The 18,631-nt window shown below is 52.8% G+C and overlaps 1 protein-coding gene across 3 annotated transcripts; it reads right to left on the reverse strand.

Annotated features, from left to right (window-relative positions):
• Nucleotides 1-1,999: 1,999 nt before the first annotated feature.
• Nucleotides 2,000-6,530, reverse strand: ZNF575 (zinc finger protein 575). Of its 3 annotated transcripts, none has more exons than XM_046680358.1 (4): nucleotides 6,105-6,530; nucleotides 5,751-5,860; nucleotides 5,135-5,233; nucleotides 2,000-4,649 (listed from the first exon to the last, which is right to left on the reverse strand). In XM_046680358.1, the coding sequence occupies exons 3-4, from the start codon at nucleotides 5,214-5,216 to the stop codon at nucleotides 3,991-3,993; spliced, it is 741 nt and encodes a 246-aa protein (XP_046536314.1). In that variant the 5' UTR covers nucleotides 5,217-5,233; nucleotides 5,751-5,860; nucleotides 6,105-6,530; the 3' UTR covers nucleotides 2,000-3,990. The 3 variants fall into 3 exon arrangements, with proteins under 3 accessions (XP_046536314.1, XP_046536313.1, XP_046536312.1); XM_046680357.1 differs by having other exon boundaries at nucleotides 5,135-5,311; nucleotides 6,105-6,528; XM_046680356.1 differs by having other exon boundaries at nucleotides 5,135-5,246; nucleotides 6,105-6,525.
• Nucleotides 6,531-18,631: the final 12,101 nt, after the last annotated feature.

The raw sequence follows: 18,631 nt of genomic DNA on the forward strand, positions 1-18,631 counted from the left end.
TACCCCCTTCAAGGCTCCACCACACTTCCAGTGGGAACTGAGCTGGGTGTTGGAGAATCAGGGCAGAAGCAGGATGGTGTTCAAGGCAGGGCCATGGCGTGGGCAAAGGCCGGGAGCTGGGGCCAACCCAGTGCCTGGGGCAGTTGAGAGAGCATTGCCACCTTTGATGAAGAGGCTTTAGGGCCGAGGTGGCTGGAAAGGTGGACATAGCCCTTGCAGTTGTGCTGTCCAATGCAGGAGCCACTGGACAGGTGGCTATTCAAATTTCACTATAGTGAAATAAAGAACTCACTTCCTCAGTCACACTGACCACATTTCAAGTGCTCAGTGGCTGCTGTACTAGACAGCACAGAGGGAACATTGCCATCACTGTAGAAAAACAAAGGACAGGGCTGTCCTGGAGGGCTGTGAATGCCAGGCCGAGAAGCCTAGACGTTATCCTGGGGGCGGGGGTCAGAAAGGGCTTTGAGCAAGGCAAAGGGCACGGGCAGAGCTGGGTTACAGCTTACCCCAAACTTAGTGTCTTAAAACAACAGAAATTTATGATCTTCCAGGTCTGGAGGGTAGAAGTCTGAAATGGGCCTCCTGGGCCAAAAATCAAGGTGTCGGCTGGGCCGTGTTCCTTCCGGGGGCTCTAGGGGACAGTGTGCTTTCTTGTCTTTTCCACAATCCACATTCCATTCCCCTTCCACGTTCAAAGGCAGCAGTGGTCAGTCGGGTCTTCCTCACGCTGTGTCACTCTGACACTGAGCCTTTTGTCTCATTCTCCCATGGTTAAAGGTCCTGGTGGTTACACTGAGCCCACCTGCATAATCTGAGGTCATCTCCCCGTTTTAAGGTCAGCCAATTAGCCACCTGAATTCCTGATGTCACCTCACTTCTCCTTTGCCACGTAACCTATCCATAGGTTCCAGGGATTAGGATGTGGACATCTTTGAGAGGCCACCCACCACATGTGAGATGTGAGTCACCGCTCTGATGGGGCTGACCTTCTGCTGGGGGAGAGACGGTGAGTGTGTCGTGCAGCGCTGGGCAGTGCTCAATGGCGTGAGACAGATAGAGCAGGGCAGTGTCACACGGTGAGCAGAGTGAGGGGGCAGGGCGGGGTAGTTCAGTTGGGTCATCGGGGAAGGCCTCTCACAGGCCTTACCCCTCTGCAGAGACCCGGGAGAAGTAAGGGAGCATCTGGGGGAACCATTCCAGGTAGAGCAGAAGCAAGTGCAAAGGCCCTGAGGCATGTGCAAGGAGCAGCAGGGCCTCGGGATCCACCCTGACTCAGCACTGTCCCACTGTTTGGTTGCGGGCAAATCCCATCGCTCCTGGCCTCAGTTTCCCCATTTGCACATGGTAAGGTTGGACCGGATCAACACCTCTCGAATGAGTTCGTGCCCTTGAAACTTTGACCGTGGTGTGGTTGCTTTGGAAGAAAGTTTCCAGGACAGCTCTATATATAAACATGGATACCAGCCATACTGCTGGGTTTGGAGGAGAGACTGGAATCCTTACCCTCCCCCGGCCCTCCCCAAGGCCTTGCTGAGCAGCCTGCAGTCCAGCAGCCTGCTAATTTCCATCTGCCTGCTGGCTTCCCCCCCTTACCCTGGGTACTTCCACAAAGCACCTCTCAGTCCATCTTCCACACCTTTCAGATCTCAGCTCAAACATCACCTCCTCAAAAAGGTCTTCCCTAACCTCCATATAATAGGATGTGCCAGGTATACACTCTTACAATACTGCGTGTCTGTCATAGTTGTAACTTGATTAGTTTATGGTCAGATTTACCAGTCTTTTCCTCTACAATTTGCACTTTTTGTATCTTAAGGATACTTTCTCTACCTCTGAGATGACTAAGATATTCTCCTTTATTTCCATCTAAATGTTTTAGAGTTTTGCTTCTCAAATTTAGATCTTAAATCATCAGAAATTTGTTTTTGTGTATGATGTGAGGTAGGGGTCTGTATTAGTTTCCTATTGCTGCTGTGACAAATTACCACAAGCTTAGTGGCTTTAAACAATACGACTTTATTTTCTTCTGTTCTGGAGGTCAGCAGTCCAAAATCAATCTTTGTGGGCTAAAATCATGGTGTTATTAGCAAGGCTGTGTTTCTTTTGGGGGCTCCAGAGGAGAATCCATTTCCTAGCCTTTTATAATCTCGAGAGACTGCCCTTCCTTGACTCTTGGCCCTGCAGCACTCCAATCTCTGCTTCCATTGTCACATCTCCTGTGACTCTTTCACTTTCCTCTTCCCAGTATGAAGACCCTTGTGATGACATTGGGCCCACTGGAACAATCAGAACAATCTCCTCTCAAGATAAGACCCTTAATCACATCTACAAAGTTCTTTCTGCCATGTGGAAGCTAACATACAGGTTCTGGGGGTTAGGATGTGGATATCTGTGGGGGACCATTATTCTGCCTACCACAGGGTCCCATTTAATTTTTTCCATATCTCTCAGCTCACTCACAGATCAGCCTATCCATTCCCCACTCGTCTACAGCAGGGGTCGGCAGACTATAGCCCAGAGGCAAAATCCAGGCCACCTACTGTTTTTGTAAATAAAGTTTTATTGGAACACCGCCACACTCATTCATTTATGTATCAATGTGTACGGCTGCTTTCGTGCTACAATGGCAGAGTTGGGTAGTTGTAGCAGACAGTGTGGCCTGCAAAACGTAAAAATATATACTGTCTGGCCCTTTACAGAGGTTGTTTGCCAATCTCTGATCTACACATGGGGACTGTCACATGTCAGGACCTCCTATAAGCACAGGTCTGTTTCTGAGCTCTCAGATCTCTTCCACTGGCCTGTCCCCAAGTCAAAACCACAGGTGTCATCACTACAGCTTTGTAATAATTCTTGGTATCTGGTGGGGGGAGGGGGGCAAGGCTCCCCTTATTCTTCAAAACAGACTTGACTTCCTTACTTATTTTTTTGCCTCTACTTGATTCGTGTCCACTTCCTTCCCTAGACCAGGTCTGTCTTGTTCACTGCTGCGTTCCTGATGCCCTGTGCAGGGCCCAGCACACAGTAGGTGCTTAATTCGTGTCTGGAGAATGATGAGCAGTCCACTGTTAGCTCGACCATCCTTATTTCATAGCAGGAGAAACAGGCTCCAAGAGGGGAACTGACTTTGCCCGAGAGGGGGCTTGTGCCCTAATGGAGGCCTTCAACACTCCCATTTTATAGATAAGGCCTCTGGGGCCAGAGAAGTGACAGCTTGTCCAAGCCCCTCTGTTCCTAAGTAGTGGGTCAGGACCGCCTCCAAAGCTTGGGCTTCACAATGTTTTCATACTATTGGTAATACCACATTTGTTCTTGCTTTTATCCTTTAGTATATCTCGTGAATCTTTCCATGAGTACATACAGAGCTGCCTTTTTTCCCTCCAGCTACATACTCCATTCTGTGGCTGTGTTCTGATTCATCAGCCACTCCCCTATCTATGGGCACCTGGTTGGTTCCCATCATTGGCCCCAACCATCCCGCTGCAGTGAACATCCTGCCTCTCGTGCCTGTTTCATGTACTCGAGTTTATCTACAGGATCAATTCTTGGAAGTGGAAGAGCTGTCATGAGCGTGTGTGCATTTTCAATTTGTTATAGATACAGGCAATGGCCAGAGTGGAGGCGCTCATTTAAACTCACAACAATATGGAGAGGGCCTGTTCCCCACCCTCCTCACGAGCCCGCTGTAGGGGCCGTCTTTTTACCTTTGCCATAAGAAGGGAAAACCAGAGCCAGGGCTCCCAAACCATACCTCCAGGTTCATGGTTTGGGGCCCAGTGCTAACTCTCTCTGGGTGATGCCTTCCCCTCCCCCAAGCAGGTGAGCAAAGAGTTCCTCCAGCTTCTAAGCTTGAGCCCAGGATGAGGGGCCAACCTCCCTGCCAGCCAGCCGTCTGGGAGCAGCAAGCCCATACAGCCTGGCTTAGAAACACCGCCTCTGTATTGACGGGGCTGGCGGCAGAGGGGGCCAGGGAGCCCAGGGGAGGGCTCACTCTGGCTCCCCCTGGCTCTCAGCCGCGGGGTGGCTGCGTTGATGAAGGAGCAGGAGGCGTTTTTGGCCAAACGCCTGGCCGCAGCTGGAGCAGTGATGCCGGGCCGCGGGCTGGCTGCCCGGCGCGGTGGGGGGGTCGTGACAGAGGCGATGGGCAGCCAGTTTGGAAGGGAATGAAAAAGCCTTGGGGCAGTGCGGGCAAGGGTAGGGGCGGGCGTCGGTGGCATGGTGCGTGTGGCGGTGGGCCGCCAGCTTGGAGGGGTAGCAGAAGGACTTGGGGCAGTCGGGGCACGGGTAGGGGCGGGCGGGCGCGTGGGTCCAGAGGTGGGCGGCCAGCTTGGAGCGGTGGCCGAAGGCCTTCGGGCAGTGCGGACACGGGTGCGGGCGTGCGCCGCTGTGCGTGAGGCGGTGGGCCGCCAGCTTGGAGGGGTAGGAGAAGGCCTTGGGGCAGTCGGGGCACGGGTGCGGGCGGGCGCCGCCGTGTGCCAGCCGGTGCGTGGCCAGCTTGGACGGGTACGAGAAGGCCTTGTCGCAGTCGGGGCAGCGGTGCGGGCGCTGGGGCGGGGGCCGCCGGCGGGGTCGGGAAGGCGCCCCCGCGGACAGAGCGGGCCCTGGAACCGACTGGCTGGGCGTCTGCGGCGGGCCCTGGTGGGGAGCTAGGGGACAGGAGAGCTGGTGGGCTCCAGGAAGCAACGCCCTGAGTCTAGGCCAGCCCCCGCCCGCAAGCTTGATATATTCGAGTGTACGTGGACACCTCAAGGGTCATACTGAGATTCCCAAGTGACATGTTCCTACTCCCCACTCCCCCCATGCATCATCCTAAAGGGCTCCAAAGGGTTACCTAACTGGAACCCCAAAGCCACTAAGGTGTCTGCTTCTAGCATCTTCCCAAGTAATCACCCTAAAATCCCGCATGTCGTCCCCCCGTCCCTCCTGTAATTTTCTGAGCCCTATAAATCATCACTGAGAATCCCCAAAGATAACCAAGTGGGTTTCCCAGAACGCCGTGTTTTGGGGACCCCAAAAGGTCATCACCCAGAGCCTTCAAACTTTCACCCTGAGATCCCCTCAAAATGTGATTCTTTTAGCCCCAATTCCTGGAGAATGCCCCCTACCCACCCACAGGTGGCGCCGCTCTTACCTCCTCCCTTGGTCACTGGTTCCTTACCAGCGGGACGAGGATCGGTGTCCCCGGCCGCGGACTCTGCATCTCGCTCCAGCATCTTGCTGGCCCAGGAACCTAGAAGGAGGGCCTAGGACGGGGAAGGGGGCCACGCCGCCGGTGATTATCAGCCTGATGGGGCTGGGGCTGGAGTACCTAAAATCAGGGGTCAGTCTGATTCGGAGCGGGGTCTACTTAAGCCTGGCGTCCTAAGGCGAGGGCGGGCTTGAGAGAAGGCGGAGCTCAGAGCACCATGGGCGGGGCTTATACAAATCTGACCAAGAAGCAGCTCCTTTTGCAACTTAGACCCAGACTTGGATCCTTCTAGCTGACTTGGCGGGGCCTCTACAACTTAAGCTCAGCGGCCGTTCTGAGCGCCGAGCTGGCAGAAACTCCCGCACCATAACCACGCGGCCGGGGAACCCAGGACAGGAGTGGGCGGACGTATACAAATAGGACCCAAAGTCGGTTGCTTAGCAACTCAGGCCCAGGGGCGGGGCCTTCGAGCGGAGTGGGCGGGCCTTGTCCAACGCTGTCCCGGAGGAGGGGCCTGTGAGCTCAGTGGGCGGGATTTCACACGGAAAGGTAGCTTTACCCGGCTCTTGGGTTGGTCTCAGTCCACTGACGCCGCGTCAACTGCTTCCTTCTTGTCGCTAAGTTTCATCCCCGGCATGAGGCTGGGGCCGTGAGGGCTAGACGGGAGACCTGGAGGAAGACAGAAGGAACGTGGCGTGTGTTGCGAATCAGAGACCTCTAATGGACTTCTCCCTCGGGGTCCCAAGGGTCCAGGCCTCAATGCACCCTCCCAAGGCCCAGGCACCAGTGCAGCCCCTCCGGAACCTATGCATCAGGACCCCAATCAACCCCTCTTCAGCAGGTCCTGGCGTGCTGTCCCCAGTCCACTTCTCGAAGACCCACCGGTCTGGGCCCGGACCCCTGCCTCGCTCACCTGCGGGCGGCCCCTCCCCGGGGGCGGGGCTCCGAGCCCCTCCCGCGGCGGCCACTGCAGCTGCGGCGCTGCCCTCGGACCTGGCGGAGCTGCACCGCCCGGCGCGCGCCCAGCGGTGGGAGGGGAGGGGCGGGAGCGCGCGCGAGCTGCCAGGCCCAGCCTTATTTCCATCCCCTCCTCCCACGCCGGGCCCGTGGGGGCGTCAGTACGCATGCGCTGTCGCAGCCAGCGGAGGCTGCTGCAGGGGAGAAGGAATGGAAGGAGGGGGTGAGTGCGCAAGGCAGGGAAGGTGGTGAGCAAGCGCCAAGCTATGGGCCGAAGAACGGGGGAAAAATGTTCAGCGGCTCGTGGGGCCTACGGTGGCTGACTGGAGTCAAGCACGTGCAGGCCCTAACACGGGGAAACTTCGCTTAGAGATCATCGAGACAGTGCCCGGCATATGCACCTTCTCTTTTCTATGTCCCTCTTCTTTTAGAGAATTCCACTGGCGGCCTGAGTTGCGGCTCCGAAGTCAGTTTCAAGAGCCAGCTGCCCATTTCACCCCTCAAGGCGTTTGCAAAAAAGTCTGGCCATTTCTTTGAGAGAGGGCGGAGGCGGGACGCCGGGCTTAGAGCCAGCTGTCGCCCAACAAAAGGCCCGTTATTTGCATAGCGCCCCAGCACCCTTCGCTATTGGGTGATTCAAGATTCTCAGCCTCTCCTACCCCAATGCGAAGGCCCTGGCAGGAGGGGGAGTCCTGAGAGGACCAGGCCCTTGTTCCCCCACCCCCACCCCCGGAGGGCTGGAGCTCCTGGTGCCAAGCCCTGGGTGGCATGCTTGGCACCTTTCCCTGGGCAGTGACGGTTCACTTTCCCACCCAGCACAGAATGACCATGAGGTACCCGTAGGAGGAGGTCGTCAAGAGGAAGTGACTGCAGGTTGACCCTTGAGCTGGGCCCGGGCAATTGGAGGTTCCTCACCCGTCCCCTGTCCTTGGACTGTGCATTCTGCTTGCCTTCCCTGCTCCCAGAAGCAGCCCTAAGGATACAGTCTTGAGATAGCGATGTGGTGATGTCTGTCTGGACTGGGTCCTGGACTGAACCCAGTTAAGGCCTCTATATACACTTTTAAGACTTGGCGGGTGGGTGTGGAGATCTCTGCGTCTTGCAGCTGCCCAAGGTGAGCTTCAGGTCAGTTCCCTTGCTTATTAAACCTGCCACCCACCAATCTGGAGTGGTCTGCCTCTTTCTTGGGTCTCTCCCTGCCCTCCAAGTAGGGGGATCAATTTCAGATTACACCCAGAGAAGCTCCCTGAGGAGGTTTCGAACCAAAAATTGGTGAGCCGGCCAGGAGACCAAAGAAATGGATGTCGGAAAAGAAGCATCCTCGGTGGGAATCCCAAGCCGGCTTTTGAGCTCTAAGTGGGGAGGGGTGGCCTGTATGTTAGATGCTTGTGGATCTCTGTGTGAGTATGGGGATGCCCCAAGAATGCCAGCTGGTCTAATGTGCTTGTTTGAGGAATTGCGCATAGCACACTGCTGCAGTGGGCTAACCTCTGCTGCGGGCAGTTTGTCTGGCCACCAATGCCCAACTAGAGGCTGAAGTTGGAGTCAGAGAGTTGGAAGAAGAGCTGAAGTTAGAGAAGGATACACGGTTGGTCCACCAGTCTACTAGCTTTGGGGCTGGCAGACAGGGTAGGAGGGCACGAGATGCCACAGAGTGAGGTCCGAGCGCTGCGACGAGGCCTGATTGGGACACTAAGAGCTGGAACCCCTGGGAAAGCGATGACAGTGAAGAAGAGGATATTGTGGTGATTGATGAGGAAACGGACGAAAGGTCCTGTGCTGTCGGGCCCCTCATACAAAGGCAGCCCCTAATTGAGGAGACACTCATGATGAGAGAGTATGCTCACTCAGAGCTTTGAGATGTAGCTGCCCAGATCCAGCAAAAGGCCCGGCAAGTGTCCAGGCGTGGTTAGGGCCGCTCTGGGATAGGAGGGGAGACGGCATCTCCCTGACAGGTCTGGAGACAGAGAAAATGAGCAACATCACCACACACCTGACCTCTGGTAGCACCTGCATGGCCTCAGGGGTTCAAGGGACTCACTCTCTTACAGACCGGATTATTCTAGCCTGCAGGGAGGCGTGGCCCAAGGAAGGGGATCTCCTTGGGTATGTGGGATACTGGAAATCTATAGAAGAGGTACAAGTTTTTAGGGAGTTGGGAATGAGACAGGCCATCCACGACCCTGTCTTTGAAGGCTCTGCTGGGGCCACATTCACTACAGGAATGAAAGCCAAGACACTCCAGTCTGTCCCCCGCAGTTGGTATGGGACGCTGATACCCATGCGAGTCCAGTTGTGGGACAAGATGTTTATGATGTTGGGCAGTCCATTGCTGATCTGGTGGAAACTGACAAATCCCGGAAATGGGTACAGGCTGTGGGAAAAACCCGGGACAGGGAGCTCAAAAAGCCAAGGAGCTATCCCAGTTGCTGGAAATGGTCCCGTGAAAGTAACCCAGAGGCAAATGTGGTTTGACCTCGTGCTGCCAGGACCCCATGTGAATAGACAGACCGGCAACCCAACACCGTGCTGGTTGGCCTGAGGCAAGCCGTAAAACCTGAACAACAGTTCAGACCTGGCCCACCTGCCCCTGCCATTCCTCAGGCCCCGCCTGCTCCAGCAGAGGCCTACAGGGGTACAGTCCTATTTGGGGTGGGTGCCTCCCGTGGCCCAGGTGTAGGATGCAGGCCAAGATGGCCTCCAGGTGAGGGCCACTGAGGGCGATTGGAGGCCTCATGCTGAGCTCACTATTCACTGGTCCTCTAGAAATACAAGCTGACAGCTCTGGTGGATAGTGGAGCTGAACGTTCTCGAATATATGGTAACCCTCAAAAGTTTCCTGCCCTGCCCCCCCACCATCAATGGCTATGGGGGGCAAACGGTGATAGTCAGGCAGGTCCTTTGGACCCTGCAAGTTGGATGTCGTCATTCCCCCTACCCCCTCCGAGTAAATGAGGTTTTTATCTCTCTAATACCAGAGAACATATTGGGCATTGCTAACCTACAAGGTCCAACTCAGCAAACCTCTATCGGTGGTTTCTGCCTCCCAGTTAGAGTAATCGAATCAGTGCTGAGGGGAAACGCCACGGGGAACCAGTAAGCCTACCGCCCCCATGAAGAGTGGTAACTGTCACACATATAAATTGCCCAGGGGGGCATAGGAGGAGAGGAGAAACTACCCAAGAGCCACACCGAGTGGGTATTGAACACCCTGCTCATAGTGTTTTCAGCAGCCAGGTACGGCCGGTAGAAAAGCCAGATGGCTCAGGGCAGATGACCATGGACTACAGAGAATTGAACAAGGTAATGCCTCCCATCCATGCGGCTGTGCCCAACATTGCCGCCATCTTAGATGTCTTGGCCATGGTTCTAGGAGTATACCATGCCATGCTGGACTTAGCAAATGCTTTTTTTCAGTATACCCCTGGCTGCTGAGTCATGAGTTCAGTTTGCCTTCACTCGGGAGGAGCAACAATGGACCTTCCAAGTGCTTCCCCAAGGCTCCCTGCACAGCCCCACCGTATGTCGTGGGATGGTAGCCTGAGACCCGTTCCTGTTCTCCTTCCCCACATCAGTGAAATGGGCCCATTGCGTTGATGATATAATATTAACAAGTGAAGCCCGGCCTGTGCTGCAGGGCACTGCAGGCCTTGCTGGAACATCGGCGAGGGAGAGGATGAGCGGTGGGTGAACCCACAGAAAACTCAAGGCCCAGGCACCTCTGTAAAGTTTTTGGGAGTCGTTTGGTCAGGTGAGATGCGCGTTGTTCCCAGAAGCTGTGATTGAGAAGGGGCAAACCTATCCAACCGCTAAGAAGGTGAAAGAGGGACAAGCCTTTGTAGGGATGTGGACGGCCTGGGGGACTTTCATTCCCCCCCGGCACAGTGCCTCCGTCCCTTATACTGCCTGGTAAGGAGCGGGCACGTGTGGGACTGGGGATCAGAGCAGCCCCCGAAGACAGAGATGCTAGTGAAGCAGATTAAAGCTCTGGGCATCTCCCCAGCAGGGCTACCATTTGAGTTAGATGTGGCTGCGACTCCCGAAGATTGGGTCGGGCACTGTGGCAGAGACAAGAGAAGGAGAGAGCGTCCTAGGATTTTGGTGTCCGCTCTGGAAGGGGACAGAAACCCAACATACCCCTCCCACAGAGAAACAGATCCTAGCGATCGCTCCTCCAGCTAGAGCCTCTCCGGAAGGAACAGCATTTCATGATAAGAACTTCCCTCCCTATCAAGGGGGGGTTGAGAAGATGTTTCATTGACCCACCCCTGCCAGGGCTCAAACCCCTACGTTGACGAAGTGGCATGCCTGTTTACAGCAGGGGAGCACCCTGTCCATTGGCCCGCCGTCTCTGGAAATGCAGTGCTCCTAGGCCCTGTAAAGTATGTAGATACTTCAAGTGACCCCCCCGCCTCTGTTCCTGTAGCAGCCCCTGAGGCCTGTAGAGAGGGAGCCGGGGAAATTCCCACTGACGCCTGGTATACAGATGGCTCCAGTCCAGGCTACCTGCCCACAAGGACTGCGGTCAGTATTCAGCCCAACACTGACACCGTCTGTATGGAAACAGGAACAAACGGCAGCAGCCAGTGGACTGAACTCAACTGTCTCGCTGGTTATCACTCATGAGCCCTGGCTGTTAACTCTTTATACTGACAGTGGGCTCTTCTAAAGGGATTAACCCTATGGCATGGACAATGGGAAGCCGAGGGGTGGACAATTGTGAGTAAGGCCTTGTGGGCTCAAGATGCGTGGAGGAACATGTGGGTTCACCTACAAGAGCCTGAGGCAACCCTCACCGTCTTCTGTGTCCCGGCTCACATGGCGCTGACACCACCTGTCAATCAGGAAGCTGATGCCCTAACCCAGATATAAGCCCTAGCAACCAACCCTTCAGTGGATGGAGCGGTTTGGGCGCACAGAAAGAGCAGCCACCACAGTTCCCTGGGTGGAACGGCGTATTGCCAAGGATGCCAGATTGCCCTTGAAACACAGTGCCTTGGTTAATGAAGTCACAGCATGTCCTGTGTGTTCTAAACAATGCCCAAGGCAACTGCCAAAGGAATCTAGGGCCATCCACTGGAGTTCCCAAGTGGTGAGGGATTGGCAGATTGGTTCTGGTGGCTACTCCCTGTGAGTGAGGGTTCTAAATAGGACTTAGTTTGTGAGGACCCCGAGTCTGGTTTAACCCAAGATTTCCCTTGTCGTTGTGCAAACCAGGCCGCCTCCATGGGGGAATTAGAGAAACTGAGTACCATGTACAGATGCTCTCATCAACTAGTGATCAATGGCCACACTTCACAGGTCATGATGTGCAAGACTGGGCAAAAGAACATGACATTGATGGAGGTTCCACCTCCCCTATAACCTGCAAGCAGCACAGTTGCTAGAAAGGAAAAATGGAATATGAAAACAGAATAAATTACTGATACAGTAGGTTAATACATTTGAATGATTGACCATATGTTGCCCTGTATGCCAGACTGGGGACCCCTGCTGAGACATCCAACAGGGTAAAGGTTTGGAAATCACAGGAAATGGCCATTGCCCCAACTCTCACCATGGATCCACATGCTATGCTGAGGAGAACACCAAGCCCCATCATGCCTGGGAGAGGCATTATCTACTGGAATTTGCAATGGGACATCCCACCAGGATGAGTGAGTTACTTGGCATGCCTGGGTGAGGGGAAACTACTCAGTCTCGCCTGGGATCCCCTTGTCCTACTGCAAGCCAGGCCCGTGGAAACACATTCTACCACAAATGGGACATGCAGCATTGAGAGAGGGGGATGGTGGGGGCCATGGTCTGGCATATCCTACCCCCAGTCCATCTTCTCACGCCTGACAGGGCTGCCTCCCCTAGCCGGCATGTATGGTTTGCACAACCAGGTCAAGTTCCTAAGGCTGCCAACCTCCCTCTCCTCAAGGCCAGGTGGGCATGATTTGGCCGCCATCTTTGTTCCTTCCCTTGGCCTGGAGGACGTTATAGCCCTTACTAAATTCACCCAGCAAGCCTTAAGTGACAGCCTACAAAGCCTGTCCTTACTGAACACTGAAAAGTCTCTAGTGAGAAAAGCTGTCCTCCAAAATAGGATGGCCTTGGACATTATTACTGCCTTGCAAGGAGGCACCTGCGCCATTATCCAAACAGAATGTTATACATTTGTATCCGATGAGTCTGCTAATGTGTCATCTTGTTACCAAACACAAATGAGGGTCCTTTTACCCACCACACAAAAGGGGCCAAAAAATACAAAACTGGATCACCAGGCTTATGGCAAGGAAAGGGGCTTTTATTACTATTGAAAGGTGGCCAGACGAGGAGATGGGAGCTCCAACTCAAATCCACCTCCTGGAAGGGGAAAAAGGTAGGAGATTTTATTTGGGGTTTTAGGTAGGGGAGGGGGAGCATGTGACCTTGCTGGTTGACACCTTCCCACCAGCCTGCGTTTGGCCTTGTGAGGCTGCTGGTAGGAAGGGGGATGGCAAGATAAGGGAATCTGCAGGTGAGCATTCTTGGTTGTCTCCCTCTGTGTTGGATGGTGGATTCTGGCCCCAGAAAGTCAAGGAGTTGGGACCTAGGAAGGTTCTGTTTCTTGATAGTCTCTGGACATCAGTTTCCCTGCAATAAACTTCAAGGGCCTATAATTAACCAAAACTTTAGTGTGAGCTCTGGGAGAGGCCACCTGGGCTTTAACAAGCTGTAACTTCTATTTGGTTGTGAAGCCCAGGGATACAAAGGTTAAAGAAACTGATATTTACATATGAATGTAACTCACGAGGGAAAGGGGATGGGTGCTTTTGGTTTTAACCCCATATATGCTGGGTTTAATGTAGGGGAAGCGAGATCAGGGCCGGTAACAATCTTTATTAAATCACATGAAGTCACAAGCGAATGCCCTGAGTGATCTGACCCCCGGCCTAAGGGACTTTAATAAATCAATGGTTCGGATCCCGGGGATCTTGGTGGAAAAAGTTGTCACTCACTTTGGGAATCATTGTCTTAATCTGTGTTATCTCTTGCATGTGCCTGGACTGTTGCTGTGGCATCTGCCCCCAGTGCGGCCAGGTACTCTCCAAAGGAGCCACATCTATGCTAGTGAAGTCCTTTGCTGATGGCTCAGGGCCCGTTGTGGAAGATGGGGGGTGTGAGATTGTAAGAGCTGGAGTGTTGGAGGAGGTCATCAGGATGACGTGACTGCCACTTGACCCTCGAGCTGGACTGGGGCCATTGGAGGCTCCTCATCCCTCCCCTGTCCTTGGACTGTGCATTCCACTTGCCTTCCTGGTTCCCAGTAGCTGCTCCAAGAATTCAGCCTTTAAATAGTAACGTGGCGATGACCCAATCTGGACTGGGTGCGTGACTGAACCAGGTAAGGCCTCCATATAAACTTTTAAGATTCTGGCGTGCAGGTGCGGAGAATTACGCATCTTGTGGCTGCCCAAGATGAACCTCGTAAGTAAGTTCCCTCGCTTATTAAACCGGCCACCTACCCATATGGAGTTGTCTGCCTTTTCCTTGGGTCTCTCCCTGCCCTCTGTGGAAGGGGGAGAGGCCGTTTCAGATTACACCCTGGAAACTCTCAAGGAGGTTGCCCTCCTACAGTGCCCATAAAAATCCGCAGCATGGGTGGCGTTCACTCTGATAACCTGCCAGGTCTGGCAAGCCCTGGGAGTCGTAGGAGTTATGTGGCGGGGTTCTTTTAGGCTTTGGAGCCAGACTGTCTGGGTAACCGGTTTGGAATCTTGGCTCTGCCATTTTCTAGCTCTGTGACCTTGGGCAAGTCACTTCACCTTTCTGGGCCTCATTGTCCTCATCTATAAAATGGAACGTTGTTAGGATTAAATTCAATAATCAATGGAAAGTGTTTAGAGCAGTGCCTACAGTGCTTAATAAATGTTATCAGTATTGGTTTTTGTTTTTATTGTGCCTTGAACTAGGCCATCATGGGGTCACGGTTGTCCCAGGAATGGCAAATGCACAGATTTCAAAGTGGGAATGAGCATGCTGTGTTTAGGGATCTCTCCTCTTGTGTCATGCCATGTTCGAGATTCCCTGACCTTCCTTCCAGTTCTTGTACATGCTGTAGTCAATCCTACCTCAGGGCCTTTGCACTAGCTTTTCCCTCTGTCCCCAATGTCCTTCCTCCATCAATTTGTTTTCCTGATTCCGCCCTCAAATATTACCACTGCAGGAGGCCTCCCCTGCCCACCCGAGCTCATGGAGCCCCCTTCCCTCCATGACTGTCGTCTCATCCCTCTTGTATGCACTTAACCCTGTACACGTGTCTTCTAGAATGCATCCTCTGTTAAGATGGACCACTTGTCTATCTTCTTCATCCCTCTGTCCCCAGCATCCAGAACAGAGCTTAGCACAGAATAAGGTGTTCAATAAATTTGTGTGAAATAAATGCTTGGAAAAATTAACAGCCAGAAGCCCCGGTGATGGGAGGATAGAAGGATGGGAAGAATGCAGAACTTGAGGTCAGGGAGTTGGAAAGAGGCTGACGCTGAGTGGGAAACCCAGGGAAGGTTTCACACACAGGAAGTGATGTGAAGTGATAAGTTTTCATGTAGTCTTTTTTTTCTTTTCTTTTTTTTTTTACTATTTCTTAGGTTATGGGAAAATTCAAACATACACAAAAGGAGAGGGAGGGGGAAGATTATAACTAACCCCTGTAGACCCATTACCCGGGTGCAACATGGCCAATCTTGCTTCATCATCCCCCAACACCCCTCCTTGAATTATTTTGAAGCAAATTCCAGATATTTCATCCAGAAACACTTCAGTCTGTGTCTCTAAAAAAATAAGGTTTCTCTTTCTCTCTTTTGAACACAACCAGCGTATCATTATCACACGTTTCCAAATTTAGACTCATTTCTTCATGTTATCACACATCTCATCAGTGTTCAAATTTCCCCAATGGTCCGTGTACATCTTTTTTTTCTTTTCCAAGCACAATGTTGTATTTTATTTCAAACATACAGAAAAGTCGAGAGAATAATAGAATCGTTCTCTGCATTAATGGTAGAATTGGCCAGCATCAATAATTACCCAGGGGCCGGCCCCGTGGCCGAGTGGTTAAGTTTGCGTGCTTGGTTTTGGCGGCCCAGGGTTTCACCGGTTCAAATCCTGGGCACGGACATGGCACCACTCATCAAGCCACACTGAGGTGGCATCCCACATGCCACAACTAGAAGGACCCACAACTAAAAATACACAACTATGTACCGGGGGCCTTTGGGAGAAAAAGGAAAAATAAAATCTTTGGAAAAAAAGACAAAACAATTACCCAGTCGTGGCCAGTGTTGTTCCCTTCCCCCCACCCACTCCTCCCAAAGGATTTTGAAGCTGTATGCCAGACATCACTTCCTATAAGTTTCTTTTTATTACTCTGGGTCTGTTTGAATCAGGATCTACACAAGAACCACACGTTGCTTTTGTTTGCTGTGACTCTTCAGTCTCTTTTCTATGGACCTTTTAAAAGGGTCACTCTGGTTGCTACATGGAAAGTGGATTGTACGGAGGCAGAGTGGAAGCCAGAAGCCCAATGAGGCAGCTGTTATATATTATAATACTAAGTACCACCTTTTGTTTAGCACTTATTATATACCAGAAGCTGTCCTGAGTGCTTTATCTGTATGCACGCATTTAATCCTGACAGCAAGCTTTTAAGAGGTGGCGTTACTATTATTCCTGTTGTATAGAAGAGGAAAATGAGGCACAGAGTGAGGAGGTCACTTATCCAAGGTCACACAGCCAGGAAGTAGCAGGGCCTGGATTTGAACCCCTGCAGCCTGGTCCTGGAATCCACGTAATTTGCATTTATGCTTTGCTGCCTGTTGCCTCCCACCTTGGGGAAGTTGTCTGTTGGAAAAGTGGCCGGATGGGAGAGGTCAGCTCATCAGGGCCCAGTGATGATTTGGGCGGAGGTGGTGAGAGGAGGAAGGAGTCCAGGATGGTGATGAAATAATGGTAGCCAGCTCCCATCGACAGCTTGTTCTGTGCCAGGTGGTCGCCCAAACTCGTCACATGTGTGAACTCACTGGATCTTCATATTGAGGATAGAACTGTTCTCAACATCATTTTACAGGTAAGAAACCAAAGCCCAGAAGAGGGTAAGTTTTGAGCCTGAGGTCACACAGCCGGGAAAGATGATGCTAAGGTTTCTATCTCTGAGGACATCTCACAGCTGACCCTACAAAAACCCCAGAGAGCGTTCCAGGTAACCCATCTAGCGATCCTGCAAAAACAATGGGAATGGGTCCCAGCGGGAAGACGTCTGATTTGGGGGACCCTCAGAGTAAACAGTGCCTGAGAGTCCCCGTTTTCCTGGTTCCTCCCTCCCCTGGGTTCCTGGCATTCCCTGCACCTCCCCTCCTTTCAGCCCTGATGTCCGCCCCATTGTCCCCCACCAACCAGACTGAGGATTCACCTTTGGGTCGCCAACTTTGCCCAGCGTGGGCCAAGCAGGCAGGAGACCTCTGCGTGAGGTGTAGGTGACAGATTCTCTCCTTGACTTGGAGCTTTTCTGTCTGCCCATTTCTCTCCTCTCTGGGTGTCTCCCAGGTTTGAGAGAGTCTCTCCCCCTTTCTGCGCATCTCTCTTGCTCTCACGTCTCAACATCTCTTCCCATCTTTCATAATCTTCGAGAATCTCCCAGTGTGTCTTTGTGACCAGATTTCTTTGATGGACATCTGTATCGGGGGCCCGTAGCTGGTGTATTAAATTAAGAATATGCAGATGTAAGGCTGCAAGCCCAGCTGGGCTAGGGCGGCAGGGTATCATACCGAGAGACTGAAGAAACGACGTGGAGACTGCGAATGCGACATATAGGTTTATTGGGACTGACTTACAGGGAGAGTGTCCGGTGGTGGCTGGCTGGACGGAAGTGTGCACCCGCTACCACCCCATAAGAGAAGCTTGCTTAAGTAGGCAGAGGAACAAAGGCTGCATGCTGGCCAAAGGGCTGTCCTTGGTACGACCAGGGTTCCCAGGAACAGTAGCTCACGTGGAGGGGCTCTGTGTCCCTGTAAGACGTGATGTTCTTCACGAGGGATAAGGGAGGATCCAGGCTGGCCAGGCCCGGATCGTTGCAAATCCCACTAGCTGCTCTGCCTGCCCAGCAGGGAGCCAGAAGGACACATGGTTGCAATGGGCCTGGGGGTTTCTGCTGAGCAAGCAAGGCCCAGGCCCTACGGCAGATTATGACCTGCTGAGTGAGGAGGCACAGGCGGCCCACATGGGGTCGGCAGGCAGCTCCCTCAGCATGCGAGCTCCCACCTTGGGGAAGTGAAAACCTGGGGTCGTTTTGATTGAAGGCATAGTTTCAGTACACGCACACGATGGAAGTAGAGTCATGAGATTTATTACTTTCAGATACCGGAAACATGGGAGCCGGAGCACAGGGAGCCAGGGGGAAGGGCGGTCCAGTGCCCCAGGTCATAAGTGGCAGGAGACAGAGAGCCGGGTAGCAAGCACCCATTTCTTATAAGGTGGTTGGGGCGGAGGTCACTAACTTTTCACAGGCTCAACTCTCAGTGGTTACTTGAAAAGGTGCCCTGGGAAAAAAGCAAAGCGGGAACTGGTGGTGGAATTCCAAGCTCAGGTCCTTATCTCACTGTCCAGACTCTGGATGTGAGCAGGGCCACACTGTAAAATGCTTAGACAGCAACTCAAATTTGCTGTTTTCTCATCACAACATCTCATTTCGCCTCAACATCTCCCCACGTGTCTCTGAAAGTCTTTCCAGGTCTTTCTCTTTGGTATCTCTGAGTGTCTCTTTCCAGTCTCTGAGCATCTCCCTCGTCTCTGAGTGGCTCTTGGAGTCTCTTCCCTGATAGAGAGCGCCAGAAATACACTAGGAGTCTGGCAAAGTTGGGTTTTACGGACTTGCGGTGGCTAAGGAGGGGGGACCGCAGAGGGAGCATGGACTGTCTCCCCAAACACAGGGGGAGAGAAGAGTTATTATAGGATTTTTAGGAAAGGTGGTATTTACATAAAATTTAAATGAAACAGCGTTTGATTGGTTAAAGGTAAAGTAGGCCTCACGGAAAGGGACTTCTGTAGGGCCTGGTCCGAGAATGCCATGCAGGGCCGTTCCCTAGAAGCTCCAGACTTGAGATAAATGTGGGATGCTGTCGCTGGCAGCCCCTCCTGAGAAGCCCTGCACCTGGGGTGGACATCAAGGCTGCTTCTTGGTGACAAAGTGACTGATTGACAAGAGTGGGTGTCCTATTCTCATTTCTGGTGTAATTCCAGAGAGCCAGCTTTCTGACAGTCTATGACTTTAGACAAGTTTCTCAACTCTAGGTCCTCTGTGCAAATGGACTGAAGCCGTCTTCAGAGGTTCAGTTCCAACAGACGCCAGACAATCGCGCCAACCTGATTTTGCAAGATACAATGCAAAATTAGGTTTTTTTTTTTTTTTTTTTGAGGAAGATTAGCCCTGAGCTAACATCTGCTGCCAATTCTCATCTTTTT

Source organism: Equus quagga, chromosome 13 (assembly GCF_021613505.1).
Source record: "Equus quagga isolate Etosha38 chromosome 13, UCLA_HA_Equagga_1.0, whole genome shotgun sequence".
In the NCBI taxonomy this organism is placed as follows: domain Eukaryota; kingdom Metazoa; phylum Chordata; class Mammalia; order Perissodactyla; family Equidae; genus Equus; species Equus quagga.

What these genes read in the sequence shown, in the direction of transcription:
- ZNF575 (XM_046680358.1), bottom strand. Translation starts at nt 5,216, where the DNA reads ATGCTGGAGCGAGATGCAGAGTCCGCGGCCGGGGACACCGATCCTCGT. An exon ending in ACCAGTGACCAAGGGAGGAG is followed by an intron (nt 4,650 to 5,134) that starts GTAAGAGCGGCG and finishes CCTGTCCCCTAG; the next exon opens with CTCCCCACCAGGGCCCGCCG.